Below are 21593 nucleotides of genomic sequence, written 5' to 3' on the forward strand. Positions count from 1 at the left end.
GAATGGGCCATATATGAGCTTGTATCATGTAAAAATGCCAGTGACGGAAATGAGGTGATACTTTCCCCCTTCAAGTGATTTCCAGGGCTTCATCTTTTGTGTCAGATTGAATCAAGTTTTGACAACTGCAATCATAAAACACTTTTACCAATCAAATAAAATAAGTATTAACAAAATCCATCTTTGCATTGCAGTGGTGACAGATGTTGAACCTTAAGTGGCATTTAGTCTGTATTTAATCAGACAGTTTATGTGCCATGAATGCATTTACATTGCAATTACAATTGAATTAATAATGATATGAGACTTATTTTTTTTAGATATATTATATTTTAAATATAGAAATATGAAATTCTTGGAAAAATTGTTTAAATTGAAACTAAAATCGCCTGTTGGTAGTGACAAGTCATTGTCACTGAATCATTCCTTAATATGAATGAGTCACTGAATCATTCCTTAAAACCTGCTGACTCTTTTGAGAAAGGTGCAAGTGACTGACTGCATCCAAAATTGCATATTTCCCTACTATATAGCAGGTGAAAAACTCAAAAAGTTGGATGACCTAATACAGGGATGGGCAACTTTGGTCCTGGAGGGCCAATGTCCTACAGAGTTTAGCTCCAACCCTAATCAAACACACCTGAACAAACTAATCGAGGTCCTCAGGATTACTAGAAAGTTACAGGCAGGTGATTTTTTCAGGGTTGGAGCTAAACTCTGTAGGACAGTGGCCCTCCAGGACCGAAGTTGCCCATCCCTGACCTAATACTTTCGGCGAAATTTTGAAGTGTGCATACGATGGACACTTTACTATCCCATGAGGCCACGGGAGAGGATTTATGAATGGTAGTGGAGCGATACAACTGACGCTGGTAGTTCACATGACATTAACAACATGGCGAATGCAGTATACGTCCAGTTTAATTCATACTACACACATTCATACTACAGTATATAGAACATACTTTTTTAGCGACCGTGAAGTAATTACTTATTCAAAATAAGTACCTACTCCTACCTAAGAGAGATGTGATTTCGGACGCAGCCACTGTCTTTATGAATGGGTCATTGAATAATTCACTCAACTGATTCATTCACAATGGCTGATTTATTCGGGAACAAAGCAAGTGAATGTCTTAATGAATCTATGACCTTGAACCATTCATAATTTAACCAATTCATTCAAAAACGCATATTCATTCAGTAATAAAACACTAGTGTGTTGTTTATAGATGCACAACAGTTCTGTTGTAGCTTTGTTTTGAACTATTTTTTTTTTGAAAAAAAAAAGAGCAAAAACTGACCAAACTAGATGTACCGCATGGCGGTACAAAATATGACCGCCGCTCAGGCCTGCACTGGCTTTCCACAAAAATAAATGACGTGGAGCAATTTGGCTGTATTGCGTGTTTATGTATATACCTAAAAAAAGTAGTAGTATGTGCATGTCTGTCTGTGTGTGTGTGTATGTGTGTGTGTTTGTGTATGTGTGTGTCTCTGTGTGTGTGTGTGTGTGTGTGTGTGTGTCAGTGCGTGTATGTATGCGTGCGTACATGTGTGTGCGCGTGTGTGTGTTTGTGTGTGTGTGTGTGTGTGTGTCTGTGCATGTGGATTTGTATGTGTGTGTATGGGTGTGTGTCTGTGCGTGTGGATGTCAGTGTGTGTGCATGCTTGCGTTTGTTTGTATTCCTGCATGTGTGTGTGTGTGTGTGTGTGTGTGTGTGTGTGACAGTTAGGGTTGCCAACTTCAGAAAAGGAAAATGCGGGACAATCGTGGTTATTTATAGGAAAATGAGGGACACTGAAAATATTTGTACTGTATCACACAGTGTACGTCATTTCAGTGTCTGCAGTTAAGTTTGTGTTTAAAAGGCTATCAGACATAAACACATTTGTATTGCTTAACCTATTTATGTATTTAATTCTAAAAATAATTTTAATGTCATACATGAAACAAGTCACATTACAAACAAACCACAGTTCAAAATAACAGCATTTATCTAAAATAGAAAGCTTTTTTAACATTATACACTAGGCTTACAGTTCAAAAGTTTGGGGTTAGTAAGATTATTTTTTGGGAAAAAAAATAAAGAAAGTAATTGCCTACTTTTATTCAGCAAGGATGCATTACATTAATCAAAAGTGACAGTTAATATAATGTTACAAAAGCTTTCTATGTACTTTCTAAAAGCTTTAAAACAATAATAATAATCAGAAATGTTTTTTGAGCATATTATTCCCTCAGGTAGATTACATGTTTTCTTGCGTGGCTGGATGTTAGACTCATGAACAATAATCACGTTGTTTGCATTCGCCAAAATTGATTAGCCGAAAACAAAACGTGGACAGTGAAAGGAAATTACCGTTAGCGCGAGACGAGTCCGGCTTGAAGCGGAAGCGACCAGACGGCAGAGGATGTTCGCAAATCAAACAATGATTTGTCTCAAAACAGTGATTAAAAAAAGCTGTGATTGGATGATGACAGGTGTCGTTGATCATTCTCAAGTGTCGTGGTCAGCACTGCTGCTGTTGCTGTTGTATCAGTCAGTGGTTTATCAGCTTGTCAAAAAACGGGACACGGGAGGTCACGCATGGGACAAATAAATTAGGCCCAAAATACCGGACGTCCCGCCTAATTCGGGACAGTTGGCAACCTTAGTGACAGTATCATCCTAAACCAGAAACCCTTCGCTCAACACCACCATCTACAGGCCGATGAGTGTACAGTCACTAAATGTGCACATAAATGAATTTATTTTATACCCCCCCATGGATGAAATTCTACGAAACTTAGCATACCCCCAGAGGATGTCAAGTTAATCATACACATGAAATATGGTGCAGTTATGAACATCTCAACTGAAGATAGAGGCAATTAAAGCAGAATAATATTGCATTTTAATTTTTTATGGGAGGGGCGCAAATCACAAATGAGTGATTATGGGCTAGGTTGATGTGGGCCCTTAAGAGCAACATACTATAAAAATTTCTTCATCCTCAGTGCCACGGTTCAGGTAGTTATTTAGGAAAAACTTAATTTTTTGGGTTTGGGGGGGCCCAGCGCGGGAGGGGAGTGGCCCCCGGGGACCAAACGAAATTTTTCCGTAAAAGTCTAGTGGGGCTACAATCCCACCAAATTTCATGTTCGTGTTTCGGTGTCCCTGGTATCGTTGACGAAAAATTTCAGTAGATGAGAAAAAAAAAAAAAAAAAAATTTGACAATCGATTATGGGCTAGGTTGATGTGGGCCCTTAAGACCAACATACCATAAAAAGTTATTCATCCTCGGTGCCACGGTTCAGGTAGTTATTTAGGAAAAACTGAATTTTTTGGGTTTGGGGGGGGCCCAGCGCGGGGGGGGGAGTGGCCCCCGGGGACCAAACAAAATTTTTCCGTAAAAGTCTAGTGGGGCTACATGCCCACCAAATTTCATGTTCCCCGGTGTTTCGGTGTCCCTGGTATCGTTGACGAAAAATTCACGGGGGGCCCAGCGCGGGGGGGGGGGGAGTGGCCCCCGGGGACCAAACGAAATTTTTCCGTAAAAGTCTAGTGGGGCTACATGCCCACCAAATTTCATGTTCCCCGGTGTTTCGGTGTCCCTGGTATCGTTGACGAAAAATTCACGGGGGGCCCAGCGCGGGGGGGGAGTGGCCCCCGGGGACCAAACGAAATTTTTCCGTAAAAGTCTAGTGGGGCTACATGCCCACCAAATTTCATGTTCCCCGGTGTTTCGGTGTCCCTGGTATCGTTGACGAAAAATTCACGGGGGCCCCGTGAATTTTTCGTCAACGATAGGCCCCCGGGGGAAGTGGCCCCCGGGGACCAAACAAAATTTTTCCGTAAAAGTCTAGTAGACCAACATACCATAAAAAATTCTTCATCCTCGGTGCCACGGTTCAGGTAGTTATTTAGGAAAAACTGCATTTTTTGGGTTTGGGGGGGCCCAGCGCGGGGGGGGGGAGTGGCCCCCGGGGACCAAACGAAATTTCTCCATAAAAGTCTAGTGGGGCTACATGCCCACCAAATTTCATGTTCCCCGGTGTTTTGGTGTCCCTGGTATCGTTGACGAAAAAATTCAGTAGATGACGAAAAAAAAAAAAAAAAACTTTGACAATCCCTATATGACCGCTTTCGCTAGCTACGCTAGCGGCGGTCATAATTATGTTTAAGGCGAGATAGGTGAATAGGGTAAAATTTTAAAACAATAGATATCACCATGAAACTTCCTCAGTTGATTACTTACACAAGTATATAAAAAAAATTATTACAAGTTTTAGAAATCTGTATGCTTAATTATGCAAATTAGGCATTATCTCATTTAATATGCATGATTTTGCATATATTTTCGGTAGATAGATCTGAACATATGATAAAGCCAGGTGCAAAATTCTTTTTTCATTTTGTTTACACACAAGATGAAAAAAAAATATTCAGAGGGATTTCAGGATACATGCTTTCATTACCTAGGAAATCAAAATATACCGTCCATAGCCTTAAAAAAACGCCATCTTTTTTTGATTAAATTGTCACATAAATCAGGCCAGGAATGATTTATTAACAAATCCCTCTGAAAATATCATCAGAATACTGCTAAGTGTATAGCTGGAAAGTTTGGTGTACATAGGTGCTACATAGGCTGAGATGTTTGTACTGGAGAATGACAAAAAACTCATTTTGAGAAAACGGCAGTTAAAGTCCACATGAAATCAAAATTGACCATATTTACTTTGTTTGCCTAAATTGATCGTTTTGTGGTGAACAATTCATCCATGCAAGTCAATCCACACAAAATTTTTTTTAATCAAAATCTGAAAATGCCTCTCCCCTCTGCATTGGAGGACCTTCCCTGATGACGTAGGTTTGACGGCTTGGTTTGGGAAACGCTTAACCACTCCCCTCAAACCGTTAGTCTGCTATGAGCAGAGATGGAGAGGAGGAGCGCTAGAGTAAAACCCTGCCCTCTGTTCAATATTCCTTTTCACTGGGAAATACGTCACAACACTGGAGAAAAGTAGTTTGCAACTTCCGGTTCACGCAGACTTTAAAGATTCAAATAGCTCTAAATGAGATTTCGTTAGCTTTAAATCCCCCTTTGGACATTCACGATTGGTTACTGATAGAAAGGAAATGCCCATATTTGGGTTACATAGCGTTGTGCAGGAGACTCGGAGCTTTACAACGATACCGGTCACGACAGACTTCAGTAAACAGACGGATCTCGGCATGTCGCGCTGGAATGCTAACTTCTTGGTAAATTCGAGAGAAACTTACTGCCGCAAGTAAACAAAATGTAATAAAATAAACTTCTTAATGTATATTTTCAATGTTTTCTTTATAGCAGCTTGAAAGAACACATATTGAAGGAGTAAACTAGCCCAAAATCTCAAAACTGACCACTGCAATGTTTTTGCCTGCCGTGTCTCGCCTTAAAAAGTAATCCACTTCAGATTAACGTCTTGTTTATTGGATACAATCATTGGCATTTTTGTTTCAAGTCACCATTCATTTCTAACACTTAAAAAAATGTGAGAAATTTTCCCCCACCAGCCAGAGTAGCTGGAGTTTTTATATATTTTATAATATAATTTTATAATTGTATTAATTAAATTAATCAAACTTGTGCAATTTTTAGCTTAATGATCTATTTCTACTTCACCTGACTGGACTGAAAAAGTACTATTGAAATTCAAATTGGTAGTGTAACCTAATGTAATTGTAACATGTAGTTCTATGTCTGTTTAGTTTCATGGTGTTTTGGTTCTGTTTTCCCTGTTCCCGTTTTGCCTGTGTTCCTGCACCTGTTCTTTTTTACTTTGATTACTCCCTTTGTATTTAATCCCTCAGTTTCCTTTGTTTCAGTGTCCGGTATTGTCTTTGCTTTATGTGGTTGTTCATAAGTTTGCTCATGCTAGCCATATAATCGCATATTATACATTAAATATCCACTTATTGCCGAGTGATTGTGACTTCACACATCATTTTCACATGGAAACGAGCCTGGTTAGGACACAGTGTGACATTTTGTCTGCCAGTGCAATCGGCAAGATGAGGCAAAATTGCCCGCCACTGCGCAAAAATACCTGCATGCCATTACATGCCGTACCAGCAAAAGGAAACATCAAGAGTTCATTTCTGAGATAAGCATCTGGAAAAAATCTGATCTCTGTCTATGAGGATCATTGATGTGAAATAAGAAAGGCTGTAAAGAGACGGAGAGAGAGGCGAAAGCATATCTGATTCTTGGTGCTCATTAAATTTTACTGCTCATGTCGACTGAACTCGGTGATCGCTTATTTCGCAGCCTAGAAAACGCACTGTGTGACATTTGCAGGTGGTGACAGATCTGGACTAGCAATCTTGTGTTTATGTAAAACTTGAAGGTTAATTTGAGAATAACAGCAAGTGCGGTGACTAGCAAGGGGCAGCTGAGTTTTTATTTAGCCGTAATAGCTAACATACTATCTTTTAAGCCCAGTGTCTAACAGGAAATAGAAAAAAAAAAGCTAAATAGCCATGATGAAACGGGAAGGAATAGGCTGTAATTTAGAGATGAACGTGCATTGAGACATGCAATTGAGAACTGTCATGTGATTTCCTTTTAGCAAAGCTGACATTAGCTCCTTTTTGACAGGTTTATAGGCATTAATATACGACTGTCACTGCCCGAGTCTCATCTCTTGATGTTGTCAAGTGGTTCCTGTCAAAAACACAGGAAATAGAGAGTTTCAAGTATACGTTAGAGATCTGACGTGTGTTACACAGACAAGTCACTCACGCAGATGCGAATCAACAGGGTGTGAAATTTTAGATCTCAACCCATTCTCCCATCACAGGTTGACAAAATTGTCCCAATGTTTTGTCAGGGGCAGAGATCTTTCTGTGATCACTCCCCATTAAAGCAACCCCTTGTGAAAATAAGAGCATTTGACTGTATTTAATGTGCACTTGTAGTGTACTTAAAATCTTATAAAAGCTTTTTTAAGTACATTTAAAAAATTTAAAAAAATTCAATTTATCATAAATGCTTGTCAGCATTTGGCAGTACACTAACTATATTTCAGAGATAATATTACGAAATATAAAGATGTACAGTACTTAAATCCTACTTAAGTTGGTAAAAAAAAAACACTTTTCAACCAATTCATATAAATTTAAATAGTTTATTTAATTGAAAATAACATGCAATAAAGTATCCGAAAACATTACATTCAGTTTGCACTTTTCACTTGCAAGTTCTCTTTTTAAAAGTATGCTAAAGTGCACTTCTCTTTCACAATTTCTTTTTTCATACTGAGTCTTTTTTAAAGCTAAAGAAGACTCCAGCAGGGTAAACACAGTAACGACAGTCCTGTCTACGCAACTGTATTATCCACTTGCGCAATTACCCACTCGACTGTGACAATCTAGTCCATTAGGTATTTGCTGATTCTGACATGTTACACTGGGTCCTCAGTGATGCCTTATTTTTGAACACACAGCAGACTAGGGGCGCTCAGACAAGCCCCTGAACGTGATTGGAGAAAAGCTAACTTGTTAACTAATGCTTCAGAGCTATTCATGCTGCAGGCTCTAGTCGTGACAAAATTGGCTTTGGAAGTTAATAAATCTGGACTAGATGGCTTACAGTGATTTTCAACAAAAGTGCATCTCATCTAGGAGATGCGTCCTATTTATACTTGCAGTACACTATGTAACCACGTTTACATTTATACATTTTCAGAGGAATGTTTCTAACTCACATTAGAAAGGTTGCTAGGCCCTTGCTAGAGTGTTCTGGGTAGGGTGGTTGTTAGGGTGTTATGGGTGGCGGCTAGGATGTTGCTAGAATGTTCTAAATAAGGCATTGCTAAGGCATTGTTAGGGTGTTATGGGTGGTTGCTAGGGCTCTCCTAGGTTTTTAGGAATAGGCTAATAGCCTATATGTGGTTGGTAGAGCATCAAGGGTGGTCGCTAGAGTATTGTTAGGGTGTTCTTGTTGTTGCTAGGGTTTTTTGGGTGTTTTTTTATGGCTTACTATGGTGTTATGAGAAGGATGTTATACATTAGGTGGTTGCTAGATTGTTATGAGTAAAGGGGGTCGTACACCGGACGCGCAGCTCAGCGCCACGTCTTTTAAATTCGAACACATTATTCTCTATGAGAGTACACACACCGGCGGCGCCTTTCGGTGTCTGTCCACGGCGCCCAGCAACGGCTCAGGACCATGTTCAAAATCCTGCCGCGCCACAGAGCGCCATTTACATAAAATTTACATTTATGTGTCTCAAATCGTAGTTAATGTATATACAGACTTCACCCTGTGCTGCAATATACATTTAGTTTTATATTTATTTACAGAAATCAGAAAATTGCTGATGTTATCGGATTTTCAGGTGAGAGTTGTCCTAGACGTGGCGCGGCGCGGCGCTGAGCTGCGCGTCCGGTTTGCGACCCCCTTAAGGTGTTATAGTTGGTTTGTAGAGTGTTAAGGGTGGTTGCTAGAGTGTTGCTATAGGGTGTTCATGTTGTTGCTAGGGTGTGTTGTGTGGTTGCTCTGGCATTACTAGGGTGTTATGAGAAGGATGTTATACATTACGAAGTGCTAGATTGTTATGAGTAAGGTGTTATAGGTGATCGCTAGAGTGTTGCTAGGGCTGCGGTTCTCAAAGTGTGGGGCGCGCCCCCCAGGAGGGGCACAAGGTTACTGCAGGGGGGGCGCGGGAGATCAGCAAAAAATAAATAAATAAAAATACAGCCGTTACATTACTACGGCGTTCAAGTGCGTGAAAGCGGTAGTGATAGCGCTCCTCTTTTATAAAGCGGCAACGAACGGCAATGAATCGTTCTTCTTCAGACCGTTGGAACAAGCCCAACATAGAAGTTGCTCGCCAAAGAAGAAAACCTCTTCAGCGGACCGAATCACGAGCTGCAATTGTGAACGCGGCACTCCGCTGCTGTGCGCAATCTGGTGAGAAGACCAACCAGAAGCTGAGCTCCTGAGGCACTCTCCAAAGCTGCTATATATTAACTTTTAATTATAAATTAAAAGTTAAAGTTCTGGTTTATTATTCTCTCTAGCTGTTGATTCAATGACATGACAAATTAAAACTATTCCTGTTTTTCATTGCACGTTTTTATTTTATTTTGTAATTTTTTATTTTTCATTTTTCAAGGAGAAATACAGAAAGCAGGCCTTCAATAATTTCCTAGATCAAAGACACTTGTAAGTTTACCATTGCACGTTTTTCATTGTAAAAAAAACGTTCCGCATATATATATATATAAAAAAATCTGACGCCCCCCCCCCCCCAAATAAAAAAGTTATTATATATATATATATATAATTACATTTTTTTAGGGGGGGGCGTCAGATTTTTTTAAAGGTTTAAAGGGGGGCGCGACCAAAAAAGTTTGAGAACCACTGTGCTAGGGTGTTCTTGTTGTTGCTAGGGTGTGTTGTGTGGTTGCTATAGCATTACTAGGGTGTTATGAGAAGGATGTTATACATTAGGTGGTTGCTAGATTGTCATGAGTAAGGGTGTTATAGGTGGTCGGTAGAGTGTGGGTGATCGCTAGAGTGTTGCTAGGGTGTTCTTGTTGTTGCTAAGGTGTTATTGGTGGTTGCTATGGCATTAATAGGGTGTTATGAGAAGGATGTTATACATTAGGTGGTTGCTAGATTGTTATGAGTAATGTGTAATAGGTGGTCGCTAGAGTGTTGCTAGGGTGTTATTGTTGTTGCTAGGGTGTGTTGTGTGGTTGCTCTGGCATTAATAGGGTGTTATGAGAAGGATGTTATACATTAGGTGGTTGCTAGATTGTCATGAGTAAAGTGTTATAGGTGGTCGCTAGAGTGTTGCTAGGGTGTTCTTGTTGTTGCTAGGGTGTGTTGTGTGGTTGCTCTGGCATTACTAGGGTGTTATGAGAAGGATGTTATACATTAGGTGGTTGATAGATTGTTATGAGTAAGGTGTTATAGGTGGTTGGTAGAGTGTTGCTAGGTTGTTCTTTTTGTTGTTGCTTTTGGGTGGTTGCTATGGCATTAATAGGGTGTTATGAGAAGGATGTTATACATTAGGTGGTTGCTAGATTGTTATGAGTTATGTGTAATAGATGGAGTGTTGCTCGGGTGCTCTTGTTGTTGCTAGGGTGTGTTATGTGGTTCCTCTGGCATTTACTGGTATTATGAGAAGGATGTTATACTTTAGGTGGTTGCTAGATTGTTATGAGTAAGGTGTTTTAAGTGGTTGGTAGAGTGTTCAGGGTGGTCGCAAGAGTATTGCTAGGGTGTTCTTGTTGTTGCTAGGGTCTTATGAGAAGGATGTTATACTGTACATTGGGTGGATTCTATGGAATTGCAATGGTGTTGGTCAGATGGCTTCAACTCTGGGGACCCACAGTCCCTGTGTCCAAGGGACCCACAGTCATGCAGAGTTCAGATCCAACCCTGATCAAACAAGCCTGAAGCAGCTAAGCAGTTGGAAATAAACTTTGCAGGACAGTGGGTCTCCAGGAGCAATGTAGAAAATGAGTAGAAATGAGAGGGTGTTTTCAGTACATTCTCTATGAGAGCTGAGTGGCATATCTTACACAGGTGATTGTGGGATCACCAGTGAAGCAGAGTGACAAGTCAAAAATGTATAAAAAATCATGCAAATGAGAGGCAAAAACATAGGTTTCAGCCAGTCGCTATGGTGAAGGCAGTGAGGTTTGTCGTAAACATTTCACGTCATTGCATTGCAGATTACAATATTAAATTCAGATCTCAAGATTATTAGTGGATCCACAAGGTAATAGTCTTGCTCTATCAAGCACCACAAGTAAAATGCACTCACCTGGTCCTCAAAAGAAAGTGCTTGTCCCACATCTCGAGGGAAGCCATCTATAACAATACCGCTGGCCTCTGAGATCTTCATGATCTTCTGCTTGATCTCAGTTATGGTAGTTTCCTAATGGGAATGAATAAACGTACTCAGGTAAAAATAATACACTCGAACCACAAAGAAAAATGCTGTAGCAACATTGCAATTTTTACAGACTGAAACTAAATTGGCAGTAATAAACCTCATTTCTGTAGCAATTTTGTCCTCATAGATCAAGTACCTGCTTTGTAATTCTGGGCTATTTTAAACAGCACAGTGAATCAGTTTGTATGAAAGATGGTGGCATGACTTTTTAGATGATTTGGTCTTCAAAGGCAGTTATTCCATAATTCACAAGAGTATTTTAGAACTTTCCCTGAATTTCTTTAAGCATCTTTCTGAAAGGGTTAAATCAATAAATAATACATATCATCTTGGTGACATATCCCATTCTGTGTGATTTCTAGTGTAATGGAGGAGTGCAGCGACATTTTCAGATGATTTTAATGTTCCTAAGCGCTGGAGGGAGAATATATTCAAGCGCAGCAAATCGAATGATGGCATTATTTACGACTGAGATCTAGCGTCAGTACCAGATTGTTCTAAAAATAAGTCTTACGTCAGTCATCATTTGTTGCTCAGAATGGAATGGAATTTGCATGACCAAATGTTATTTTTTACAGTTTTCTGTCACTATATGAGCGATCCAGGCATGGTTCAAAGCAGAGGATATTTTTAGAATGCAAGACGACCGCCAACCACATGATAGCATTATGACATCAAATCCATCCAGAAATACAGCCAGTTATCCTAATTTGCAAATCTGTTTGTGGTTTTGATAGAGTTGATGATAAAATGCATGAAAGTTTTTTTCGGTCTGCTGTGCATCTGAATCAGTAATCGACATTAGATTACTATCGATCATGGGATACGGGATCGTGCGGAAGGACATGCAGAGTGGCAAGTTTAGTGGTCTTTCTTATATTTTAATCTTATCATTTTTTTTCTGGTATTCAGAAATAATCCCAGCAAACACAGAACATTCCCGTAATGTTATAGCGTATGATTCCCGTATGATTTATTCTTTTTTTTTTCAGGAAACAATTCCAAACATTCTCAACATTCTCTTTAGGTTCTATTTTTGCAACCATAAACTTGCAGGAAAGTTTTGTGTGACAAACTAAGAACTGAGACGGAACATTGTCTAATTAATATTTTTTTGTTTTATTTATTTAACCACAAATTAACGTTAATGTTAGGGGAACGCTCTCCAAACCAAAAGAGAACATTCATTTATTAAAACCAATTTCCTGGCTAGGAAGGAATGCTATCTGATACACTGCGTTTCTCTACTTTAGAAAATTTCAGAAAGAGATGCTTACAGAAGTTAGAAAGTAAGAAAAGGGAAGTAAATAATTGCCTGAAGAGATGTGAGAGAAGATTTGCCACAGTGAATTTCTTTTTCACACTGTGAGAGCAGAATAAAAAGAAAAAAAGCCAAGAACCCACGACACGACACTTAGTAAGACGAAAGGGTCTGATATCAATTCCACATGCATTATAATATTTTACTGACGAATAAAAATAGCATGTCACAGTCTGTCAAAATGATGGATAAATAATTATTCATCATCAACATGATTCCTGCGTATTGCTTTACTGAGACTAGACTGGCCAAGTTGCTGACAAAAAGATGTTTAGAACTAATTGTTTTCATTGCTTAGTTTCAATATATTTTATCACTGGTAAAGATTCATTGGAGATTTAAAAGAAAGCTTTATCATGATACAAACCTAACAATAAATCTGATTTGCGACGTTTCCGCTTATACGTTCCCTTTTAGAGTCTGGGAAAAGTCTCCTTTGCTTCCCTAATCCAGGATGGCATTAGTGGAAAGTGGCTTTATTTCTCCGGCTGTGTCAAGAAGCTCGACTCAACCTGTGTCTCAGTACAAAGGTGCATTTAATGCAGCTAAGGATTAAATGACATGGGTTGGTCATTTTATCCCCAAGTCAATAATCTTTGCAGATAGACTGCCCCCTCTAAAAACGTACAAAGCATTTCTGGAGTTCCTCAGGGAATCAACACCCAGTAGGAGGTTTTCTGTTTCTCTTTCAAAAGCCTCCTCGCTAAAATATGGTGCCCTCATTTCCAGAGCCACACACTTCTGTGCTCAGTTCTCAAATGGAACTTAACATTGCAGGAAAGGGTGTGTGGGTACATTGCTATAGGGAGGGAATTTAGGAAGCGCTGCTATTGTCAGGTCTGGTAATATAAACAGAATGACGAAATGCAGTAATCTCTTTAAAAACAGTCACTTTATTCATAAAGAGTCCGAAAATAGCTATTTTGGAGTCGTGTTAAAAAGTCTACAAGCCACTTTAAACATTCTGGGTGTGATGTTATATCCAAACCACTCTTATTTTTGATTCTACTGTACAGCTATCAGTGTAAACGAGGCCTAAGTTACTTTGTTCATTCTAATGCCTGATCTGTGGCCAGTGATTTCTGATATGTAATGATTAATGTTCTTTGTATACGTGTCAGTAAATCCAACCAGTGACTAAACGGTCAGCTTCACATTGTTTCTCTTAGTAGGATGGAAATAATCTGTTATTTAAACTGTGAATAAATTATATATAGAAAGCGATAAAAAAAAACGCTCCCTTTACTGGAGCTGTCAATCAAATGAATTAAAGCAAAAATATGATTAAAATGGTGAAAACAGTTCCTACAATATAAATTTTTCCTTATACAGATATATGTATGTAAAATGTTGATGTTAAAAAGTCATGAATCATGGACATCATCACCTAACTATTTGTTAATGGGTCATTTCAATGGTAATTTAAAAATATAAAATAAATAAAATACTGTAAATAACATTACAGGACAGTGGAAAGATGTGTGCCCTCTCAAAACATATTCAATTACCGGTGTGAGTTTTTGACCTTTTCATACTGTCTTTATGTACAGTACATACCTGTGGTGCCAGTTCCCCATTGGTGATGATCCTGGCAATCAGACTCCATTTTCTGTTGCTGGTGGCGTTATGGATCATCTTCTTTCTGAGAAGCTCGCCCACTGAGACATATTCAAAGCCATAGCGCTCGGCAATCTTCAGACACTGTGTACCTTTACCGCTGCCTGGGCCACCTGTTTGGGAAGACAGCAGAGAGACATTTGAACCTGTACTGACTCACTCGCATATATGCAATGTAGGGATTTGAAAGATACTTTCATATTTGGTAAAGTAATATTCAGACAAACAACACAATTTCATACTGCTTTTAAAAAAACATTTCACTAAAGAAGTGAATGTTAAGTAACTTAAATATCAGTGGTTTTAACCAGTGTTTTGAACAAATCGGTTGAGTGAATTATTCAACGACACTCATACAAACAGTTAGTTGTTTTAATCCTGAATGAATTATTGCTTTTTAACAAATCTGTTGAATGAATGATTCAGTGACTCATTCATAAAGACAGTCACTTATCACCACCTTTTGGCATAACAATCTAACCTGCAAAAAGAATCACTGAAAAATACATGCACCACCTATTTCACTCATATTCCCTTTTCAGTGAGTATGCAGTTCGTATGCGGGTATGTTTGCATTGTGGAAGCAGGCTGGGCTCATAGGTGGAAAACTTCCTTGCTTTTCCTTGCTTTCCAGGGCAGAAAGTCATATGTCGACGGTAGCAGTACACTGTCATGTCAATCCATGTTCGGTGTGACCATGAACAAGCGTTATCACTTTAAATCAGCACGTGCAGCACGAACATTCTCTGGAAACATTCTCTGGGATCCTGCAATGCACTTGCCACATCCGTGTGCTAATGAATGTTCTAACCCAGGGGTGTCCAATCCTGCTCTTGGAGCGCCACTGTCCTGCAGAGTTCACGCTGCATTCAGGCCATGTCGTAGGGGAAAGCGGGGCACAAGTAACGCTTTTTGACTTTTTCAGTTTGTGTCAATTTATTTATGGTTCAGAGTATTTATTTTTTCCCACATTAATTTCCCACATGTCTAGTACAATTATGTGTTTTTGTTTTATTAATACAGTATATACTTTTTTCTTGATATACCCCGAAAGAATGGAAGTGAAATGTGACAACATGCCCCATAGGTGGGGTACATTGTAACATGTGTGGTGCACATTGTAACATGACATATGACAGCTTAAAATGTTATCTGATCTAATAAAAAATATATACAAAACAAACTAAAATATTTTCTAAATAAAATACAATTAAAAATCTTTTTCATATAAAATAATGGCAATTTTTAATAATTAAATATAAACTCATTTTTGAGTTTTGACTATGAACACATGAAAACACAGCTATACAACATAGTTCAAAACAAATAAATAATTAGTAATTTCTGAACATTGACTCTCAGTTTTTATTCACCTTTTTCTCAGTATATAAAGTATATAAAACAAGCGTGTTACAACTAACCCCACGTTAGGGTGTGCCCCGCACTCCCCTAATTACCGTAGCATCAAGATGACAACGCATGACGTTATATTTGGAGCTGTTCACATCCTCGTACTGGAAATTATGAATTTCCATGACAACACTAGCAACACCTAAATTTAGGAAAAGTAGGAGCTCTCAAACAATTCCCATCTTACAAGCTGTAATTAAAAGCTCTACAAGCACACGTTTTACAAGTTGAAATCACGTAATTGCCGTAATTATGACATGGCGTCAACGCACCTTTAGCTCCAACCCCAATTAAATACACCTGAACCAGCTAATCAATGTCTTACTAGACATAGGAACTTTCAGACAGGTGTGTTGAGGCAAGCTTAAAGGGATGGTTCGGAGTAAAATCAACCAAGGGTCCTTTGCACCATGACCTCGAGCCAAACAAAAGCCCCCCCCCCCCCCCCCCCCCAGAAGCCTTTTTTCCCTTGGTCGAACATTATTAAAGTTAGAGCTTATTTCGAGATATCAGCCGAATGGCTTAGTGCAGGTGCTAATGGATCCTATGATGTATCTCGTAAATTACCCCACTAATAATGCCCAGAATGGTACCAAACTTCTATAGTAATACAAATAGATTCTGTCCTCATAAAACGAGGCATTGGAAAGCTTACATCAGAAGTTTATTTAAATAACACTTGCCTGATGGCTAATGCTACCGCTAACCCGCAAGTCGAGGTCACTTCAGTGGTTTGGGAAAAGCACCTAAAAGTCCAGGCAGAAAGCGAAGCATAAGGATGTAGTGTAACGACAAATTATTATTTTTTTCCGAAGTGTTAACAACTTAGTGTTAACTAATAATTGTTGCAAACTGGTACTACCAACAAAATATTAGTGCATTCCTGGAACTGGGCATCGTTACACTACATCCTTACGCATCGCTTTCAGTAGAATTTTATCGCTTAAAACTCATCTTTGATCATCAAAATTACATATTTAGACGAAATTACATATTTAGAGGAAAGACCTCAAAAAAATGTTATTTTCACCTCCGCTCACTCACACCATCTCAGAGATCCACTCGTTGATAATCACACGTTTGATTGGTTACAAGTTAGTTTCTGACGTCAGAGACACCAGCGATTATAAACCGTGTTTTTGAGACTGTCTTCTGTTCACTGCAGCTTTAAAGAGAAAATACTTTTGTATGTTTTGAGCAATAACATTAAAACAACATTCACCACAGGGGGACTTTAAATTGCATCCAGGTTATTAGCAACATATGATGTGTGAGTGTGTATCCCGCCTTTGATCTCGGAGGTGTCTGATCCACTACGAGAAGAGACAATTTTCAGTCTTGCCGGCACTTTTTCCAATCCTCCCTTCACAGCAGCCGCCTACTCTCGCCTAAATTTCAGGTGGCACAGGATTTCAAATGAGCCTATTGTGCAGAAAATCAGCACTGTGATTGACAAGACGAATGCAAGATGCTGCGGGGCGGAGTGTGCAACTGAACTGGTTTGGATTTTTTTTTTTTTAAATCACACATCTGTAAGTTGAGTTCCAATCCAGACAGGTGGAGTGCACAGAAATTATAGGACTAGAATTAAGTGTGAGATAATAAAAAATATTAATAAACATCCCATATTTTACCAATAACATATATCAGTTATCAGGCTCAGTTTCAGCCACAGAAATGCATAAAAAAAACCCAGATAATATTAATAAATTAAATAGAAAGCCGGTCAGTGACAGGAAACAATATAGCTAATATCTCAGTAAGATAATGCTGGAGGTGGGTGGTCACTCGACTGATGGAATATGCGCATTCATTTGCTTGTGGGTTACGCTCAGGCACAGATAACGTTTTCTCTCACAAATGACATCAGTTAACTTAGAGACATGCATATGCTGTTCAGGGAAGTCTGATAAGGCAGGAGGGAAATGTCCAACTATCAGATATCTGTTAGCATCCGTACCACTCAGCGGCCTTGTTTACAGCAGGTATCCATCTCAAATGCATCCCCACTGACCTCACATAATTGGATTTTGACAAGGGGAGGGTCTCTGATTTCATGATCCAATCATTCACCACGTCAGCAGTAAATCAGTCAGCAAACTGCTGTTCTCAAATAAAGCCTACTTGAATTTAAATCTAACAAACACATTGTGAGCGGAAGACTCCCTATGTAAATAAACTAGGGATGTGCTATTAAACCTCTGACCAATTGAAACGGTTTTGGATTCATTTTCACTCTGTTCTGTTCCTGTTCTGCCAGCCTTAGTTCTCTATTTAATTTTCCTTTGTTCTCGTTTTCCCGCCACTGGTTAGTTTCAGTGGTTATTCATTATATGATTAAATAGATAAATTACACCTGATTGCATTCAGTTCATTATCTTAAGCCCTTCCGTTCTTTCTGTTCATTGTCTGGTGTTTGTGTTTTGAGCACAGTGTTACCTTGCTACTCTGTTTGGAATACTGCCCTTTTTTTTTTTTAGGGATGCACCGATATGAACATTTTGTCCGATACTGTTAACCGATAATCCTATATATTTTAAAGCCGATAACCGATCCATGTCCTGCTATTTTGCAAGTTCTCCCACTTAGAAAACATGGAGGGGTCTGAAATTGTCATCATAGGTGCATGTCCACTGTGAGAGACATAATCTAAAAAAAAAAATCCAGAAATCACAATGTATGATTTTTTAACTATTTATTTGTATGATACAGCTGCAAATAAGTATTTGGACACCTGAGAAAATCAATGTTAATATTTGGTACAGTAGCCTTTGTTTGCAATTACAGAGGTCAAACGTTTCCTGTAGTTTTTCACCAGGTTTGCACACACTGCAGGAGGGATTTTGGCCCACTCCTCCACACAGATCTTCTCTAGATCAGTCAGGTTTCTGGGCTGTCGCTGAGAAACACGGAGTTTGAGCTCCCTCCAAATATTCTCTATTGGGTTTAGGTCTGGAGACTGGCTAGGCCACGCCAGAACCTTGATATGCTTCTTACAGAGCCACTCCTTGGTTATCCTGGCTGTGTGCTTCGGGTCATTGTCATGTTGGAAGACCCAGCCTCGACCCATCTTCAATGCTCTTACTGAGGGAAGGAGGTTGTTCCCCAAAATCTCTCAGGACCCCAGGAAGAATAGCTGCAGCATGGCTGTAGCTAATGGGGATCCTTTCAATAAAAAAAACTAAAACAGTGCAGTTGCCCTGTCCCATGTGCAGAAAAACACCCCCAAAGCATGATGCTACCACCCCCATGCTTCACAGTAGGGATGGTGTTCTTGGGATGGTACTCATCATTCTTCTTCCTCCAAACACGTTTAGTGGAATTATGACCAAAAAGTTCTATTTTGGTCTCATCTGACCACATGACTTTCTCCCATGACTCCTCTGGATCATCCAAATGGTCATTGGCAAACTTAAGACGGGCCTTGACATGTGCTGGTTTAAGCAGGGGAACCTTCCGTGCCATGCATGATTTCAAACCATGACGTCTTAGTGTATTACCAACAGTAACCTTGGAAACGGTGGTCCCAGCTCTTTTCAGGTCATTGACCAGCTCCTCCCGTGTAGTTCTGGGCTGATTTCTCAAACAGGTGCATCTAATTTAGGATAATAAATGGAGTGGAGGTGGACATTTTAAAGGCAGACTAACAGGTCTTTGAGGGTCAGAATTCTAGCTGATAGACAGGTGTTCAAATACTTATTTGCAGCTGTATCATACAAATAAATAGTAAAAAAATCATATATTGTGATTTCTGGATTTTTTTTTTTAGATTATGTCTCTCATAGTGGACATGCACCTACGATGACAATTTCAGGCCCCGCCATGATTTCCAAGTGGGAGAACTTGCAAAATAGCAGGGTGTTCAAATACTTATTTTCCTCACTGTATATCGGCCAAATTTTCTTATCGGGCCGATAACATTAAAAAGGATCATATATCGGCTGATAATGATATGGTGGCCGATATATCGTGCATCCCTTACTTTTTTTTAAAGTTATTTTATTTGCATGCTAACCTTCTCCCTAATCTTCTTTGTGGACCTAACAGTGACACCAATACAAATAAGCTGATAATTATTTTATAGGCAATATTCAAATATTATTTTGTTCAAATTAATAAAAAAAAACATTTGAACTATTTAGGCATCACAACATAATGTACAGTATGAAAAATGGATATGATTAAAATGGTGAAAACAGGTCCTACAATATAAATGTTTCCTTATACAGATATTTTAACCTAAAATGTTAAAAATCATATCACCTAACTATTTGTTAATGGGTAATTTCAATGGTAATTTTCTAAATTTATTTAAATGTATCTTCATCTAACTTTATTTAAAGTAACTTTAAGCGAACAGTAGACGATGGCAAAGGTAATATTAATGCAAAAATAGACTAGGTGATAAATAGGCATAATTAAATATTCTATATGAGCCGATATTAGAAATTCAATAGACAATTTATTTAGATGCTTATATTCAAAGCAAATTATCTTTATCAATGCCTACTGGAAATGTGTTTTTTTTTCTTTTTGGTCATTTTCTTTTGATGTCACCCATAATCGGTTAAGTTAAAAACTCTTGTTTTAATGAATAATAGACATTATTACACAGACTACTGTTCAAAAGGTTAGATTCATCATTCAAAGAATATTTTCATGCTAAGTCTCTTATGCTCACCAAAGCTGCATTTATTTGATCAAATATACAGTAAAACAGTTATATTGTGGGAAATATTATTACTATATAATAATATTGATATTATTCCTGTGATGGTAAAGCTGAATTTTCAGCATCATTACTCCAGTCTTCAGTGTCACATAATCCTTCACAAATTATTTTAATATGCTGATTTAGTGCTCAAGAAACAGTTATTATTGCTGATAACAGTTGTGTCGCTTAATAGTTTTCTGAAAACTAGTATTCCTGAATGAAAAGTTAAAAAATAAAAGCATTGATTTGAAATAGAAATCTTTTTGTAACATGTCCTTACTGTCACATTTGATCAATTTAATGAACCCTTGCTGAAAAAAATATATTATTTTATTTCAAAGAAACCCAACATTTTGAATGGTAGTGTGTTTTTATAGAAATCCCGACAGGAATTTCAAGTGCACATACACAGACACAATGCCTGTTTCTCTCCATCGGCTTGTTATCAGTGATGAAGTATAGCCAGTCTTTGGTCTTACCTATAATAAGGATGACTTTGGGTCTGGGTCTAGATGGGTCAAACACTTCATATTCCTCTATGAGCTCCGCTGTCTCAGACAAGTCTGAGTCACTCTCTATGGAAAACTGGTTGATGGGTGGGAGGCGCTCGTACCTCCGATAGGGGAAGTTGGGGCTGTCCGGGAGAACTGCGTGGAAGAATGCAAATAGTTAGTCATGAGAGCTTCTGAAGTCCTCAGCAATGCAATGCAAAAGGTTCAGAGGAAAGCCCACTGAAAGTCTATCATTAGAGAACATGTTTTACTGTAGAGGTACTTTGCATTCATTTGCCTTTTTTCATTGCCCCGAGGTGGGTAGAACAATGTTGTCCAGCACAAAGACAGGAAAACCCCTACCAATGTTTGCCATGCTCTAACAGCATCCAAATAATGAATAACAGGCCTGCTGTGCAAGACCCAACAACACAGCAGTTTGTGGCCAGTTCTAGTTTGCATGAATTTCAGCATCGCCTACAATTTAGAGTTGCGTCGGCTGATGACAACACCTCCTACTCACCGTTCCGGAAAAAAGATCGGCGTGACTGCCCACCATTGAGAGGCGGTAACGACTTCTTCTCCTGCCCGACGAACGTGTCCCACCGAACTTTGTCAGTCCCACCGATCTCCTTCACCTTCTTAAGGCAGGTCTCTAGATAGTCCAGAGGGTCATCTGGTCGGTAGTACATCAGACCCGTCAGCAGACTCTGGGAAATCGGTGACAGATCAGGGAGTCGTACTGTGTTTATCCATAATTACCATTGTAAATACCGGTAGCATGCGTTTTTTTTTTTATTATGTTCTAATCCAGTTTTCCATATACATACTAAGGGATACTGCAGTCAATTTGATATTATAATAAAAAAAATGTAAAAAACATAAAGATACATACAAAGATATATATATATATATATGTATGTATGTATGTATGTACGTACGTACGTACATACGTACATACGTATGTACGTACGTACGTGTATACACACAGACAGACACATATACGTGTGTATACATACGTACGTACGTACGTACGTACGTACGTACATGTATGTAATGAGTACAGTAACAGTTAGTTGCAGTGTTACACCTTT

General features: G+C 38.8%; 1 protein-coding gene across 1 annotated transcript in view; it reads right to left on the reverse strand.

The window, feature by feature from the left end:
* The window catches only part of ak5 (adenylate kinase 5), a 132289-nt gene that overhangs the window by 109460 nt on the left and 1236 nt on the right, over nucleotides 1-21593 (reverse strand). The window contains exons 2-5 of the mRNA XM_081375347.1: nucleotides 21023-21209; nucleotides 20488-20655; nucleotides 13825-13997; nucleotides 10815-10928 (exon numbers count right to left, since the gene is read on the reverse strand). Coding sequence (XP_081231473.1) covers nucleotides 10815-10928; nucleotides 13825-13997; nucleotides 20488-20655; nucleotides 21023-21209 — 642 coding nt within the window. The remainder of the gene's footprint in view (nucleotides 1-10814; nucleotides 10929-13824; nucleotides 13998-20487; nucleotides 20656-21022; nucleotides 21210-21593) is intronic.

This window comes from Scardinius erythrophthalmus, assembly GCF_964197995.2.
Source record: "Scardinius erythrophthalmus genome assembly, chromosome: 9".
NCBI lineage: Eukaryota > Metazoa > Chordata > Actinopteri > Cypriniformes > Leuciscidae > Scardinius > Scardinius erythrophthalmus.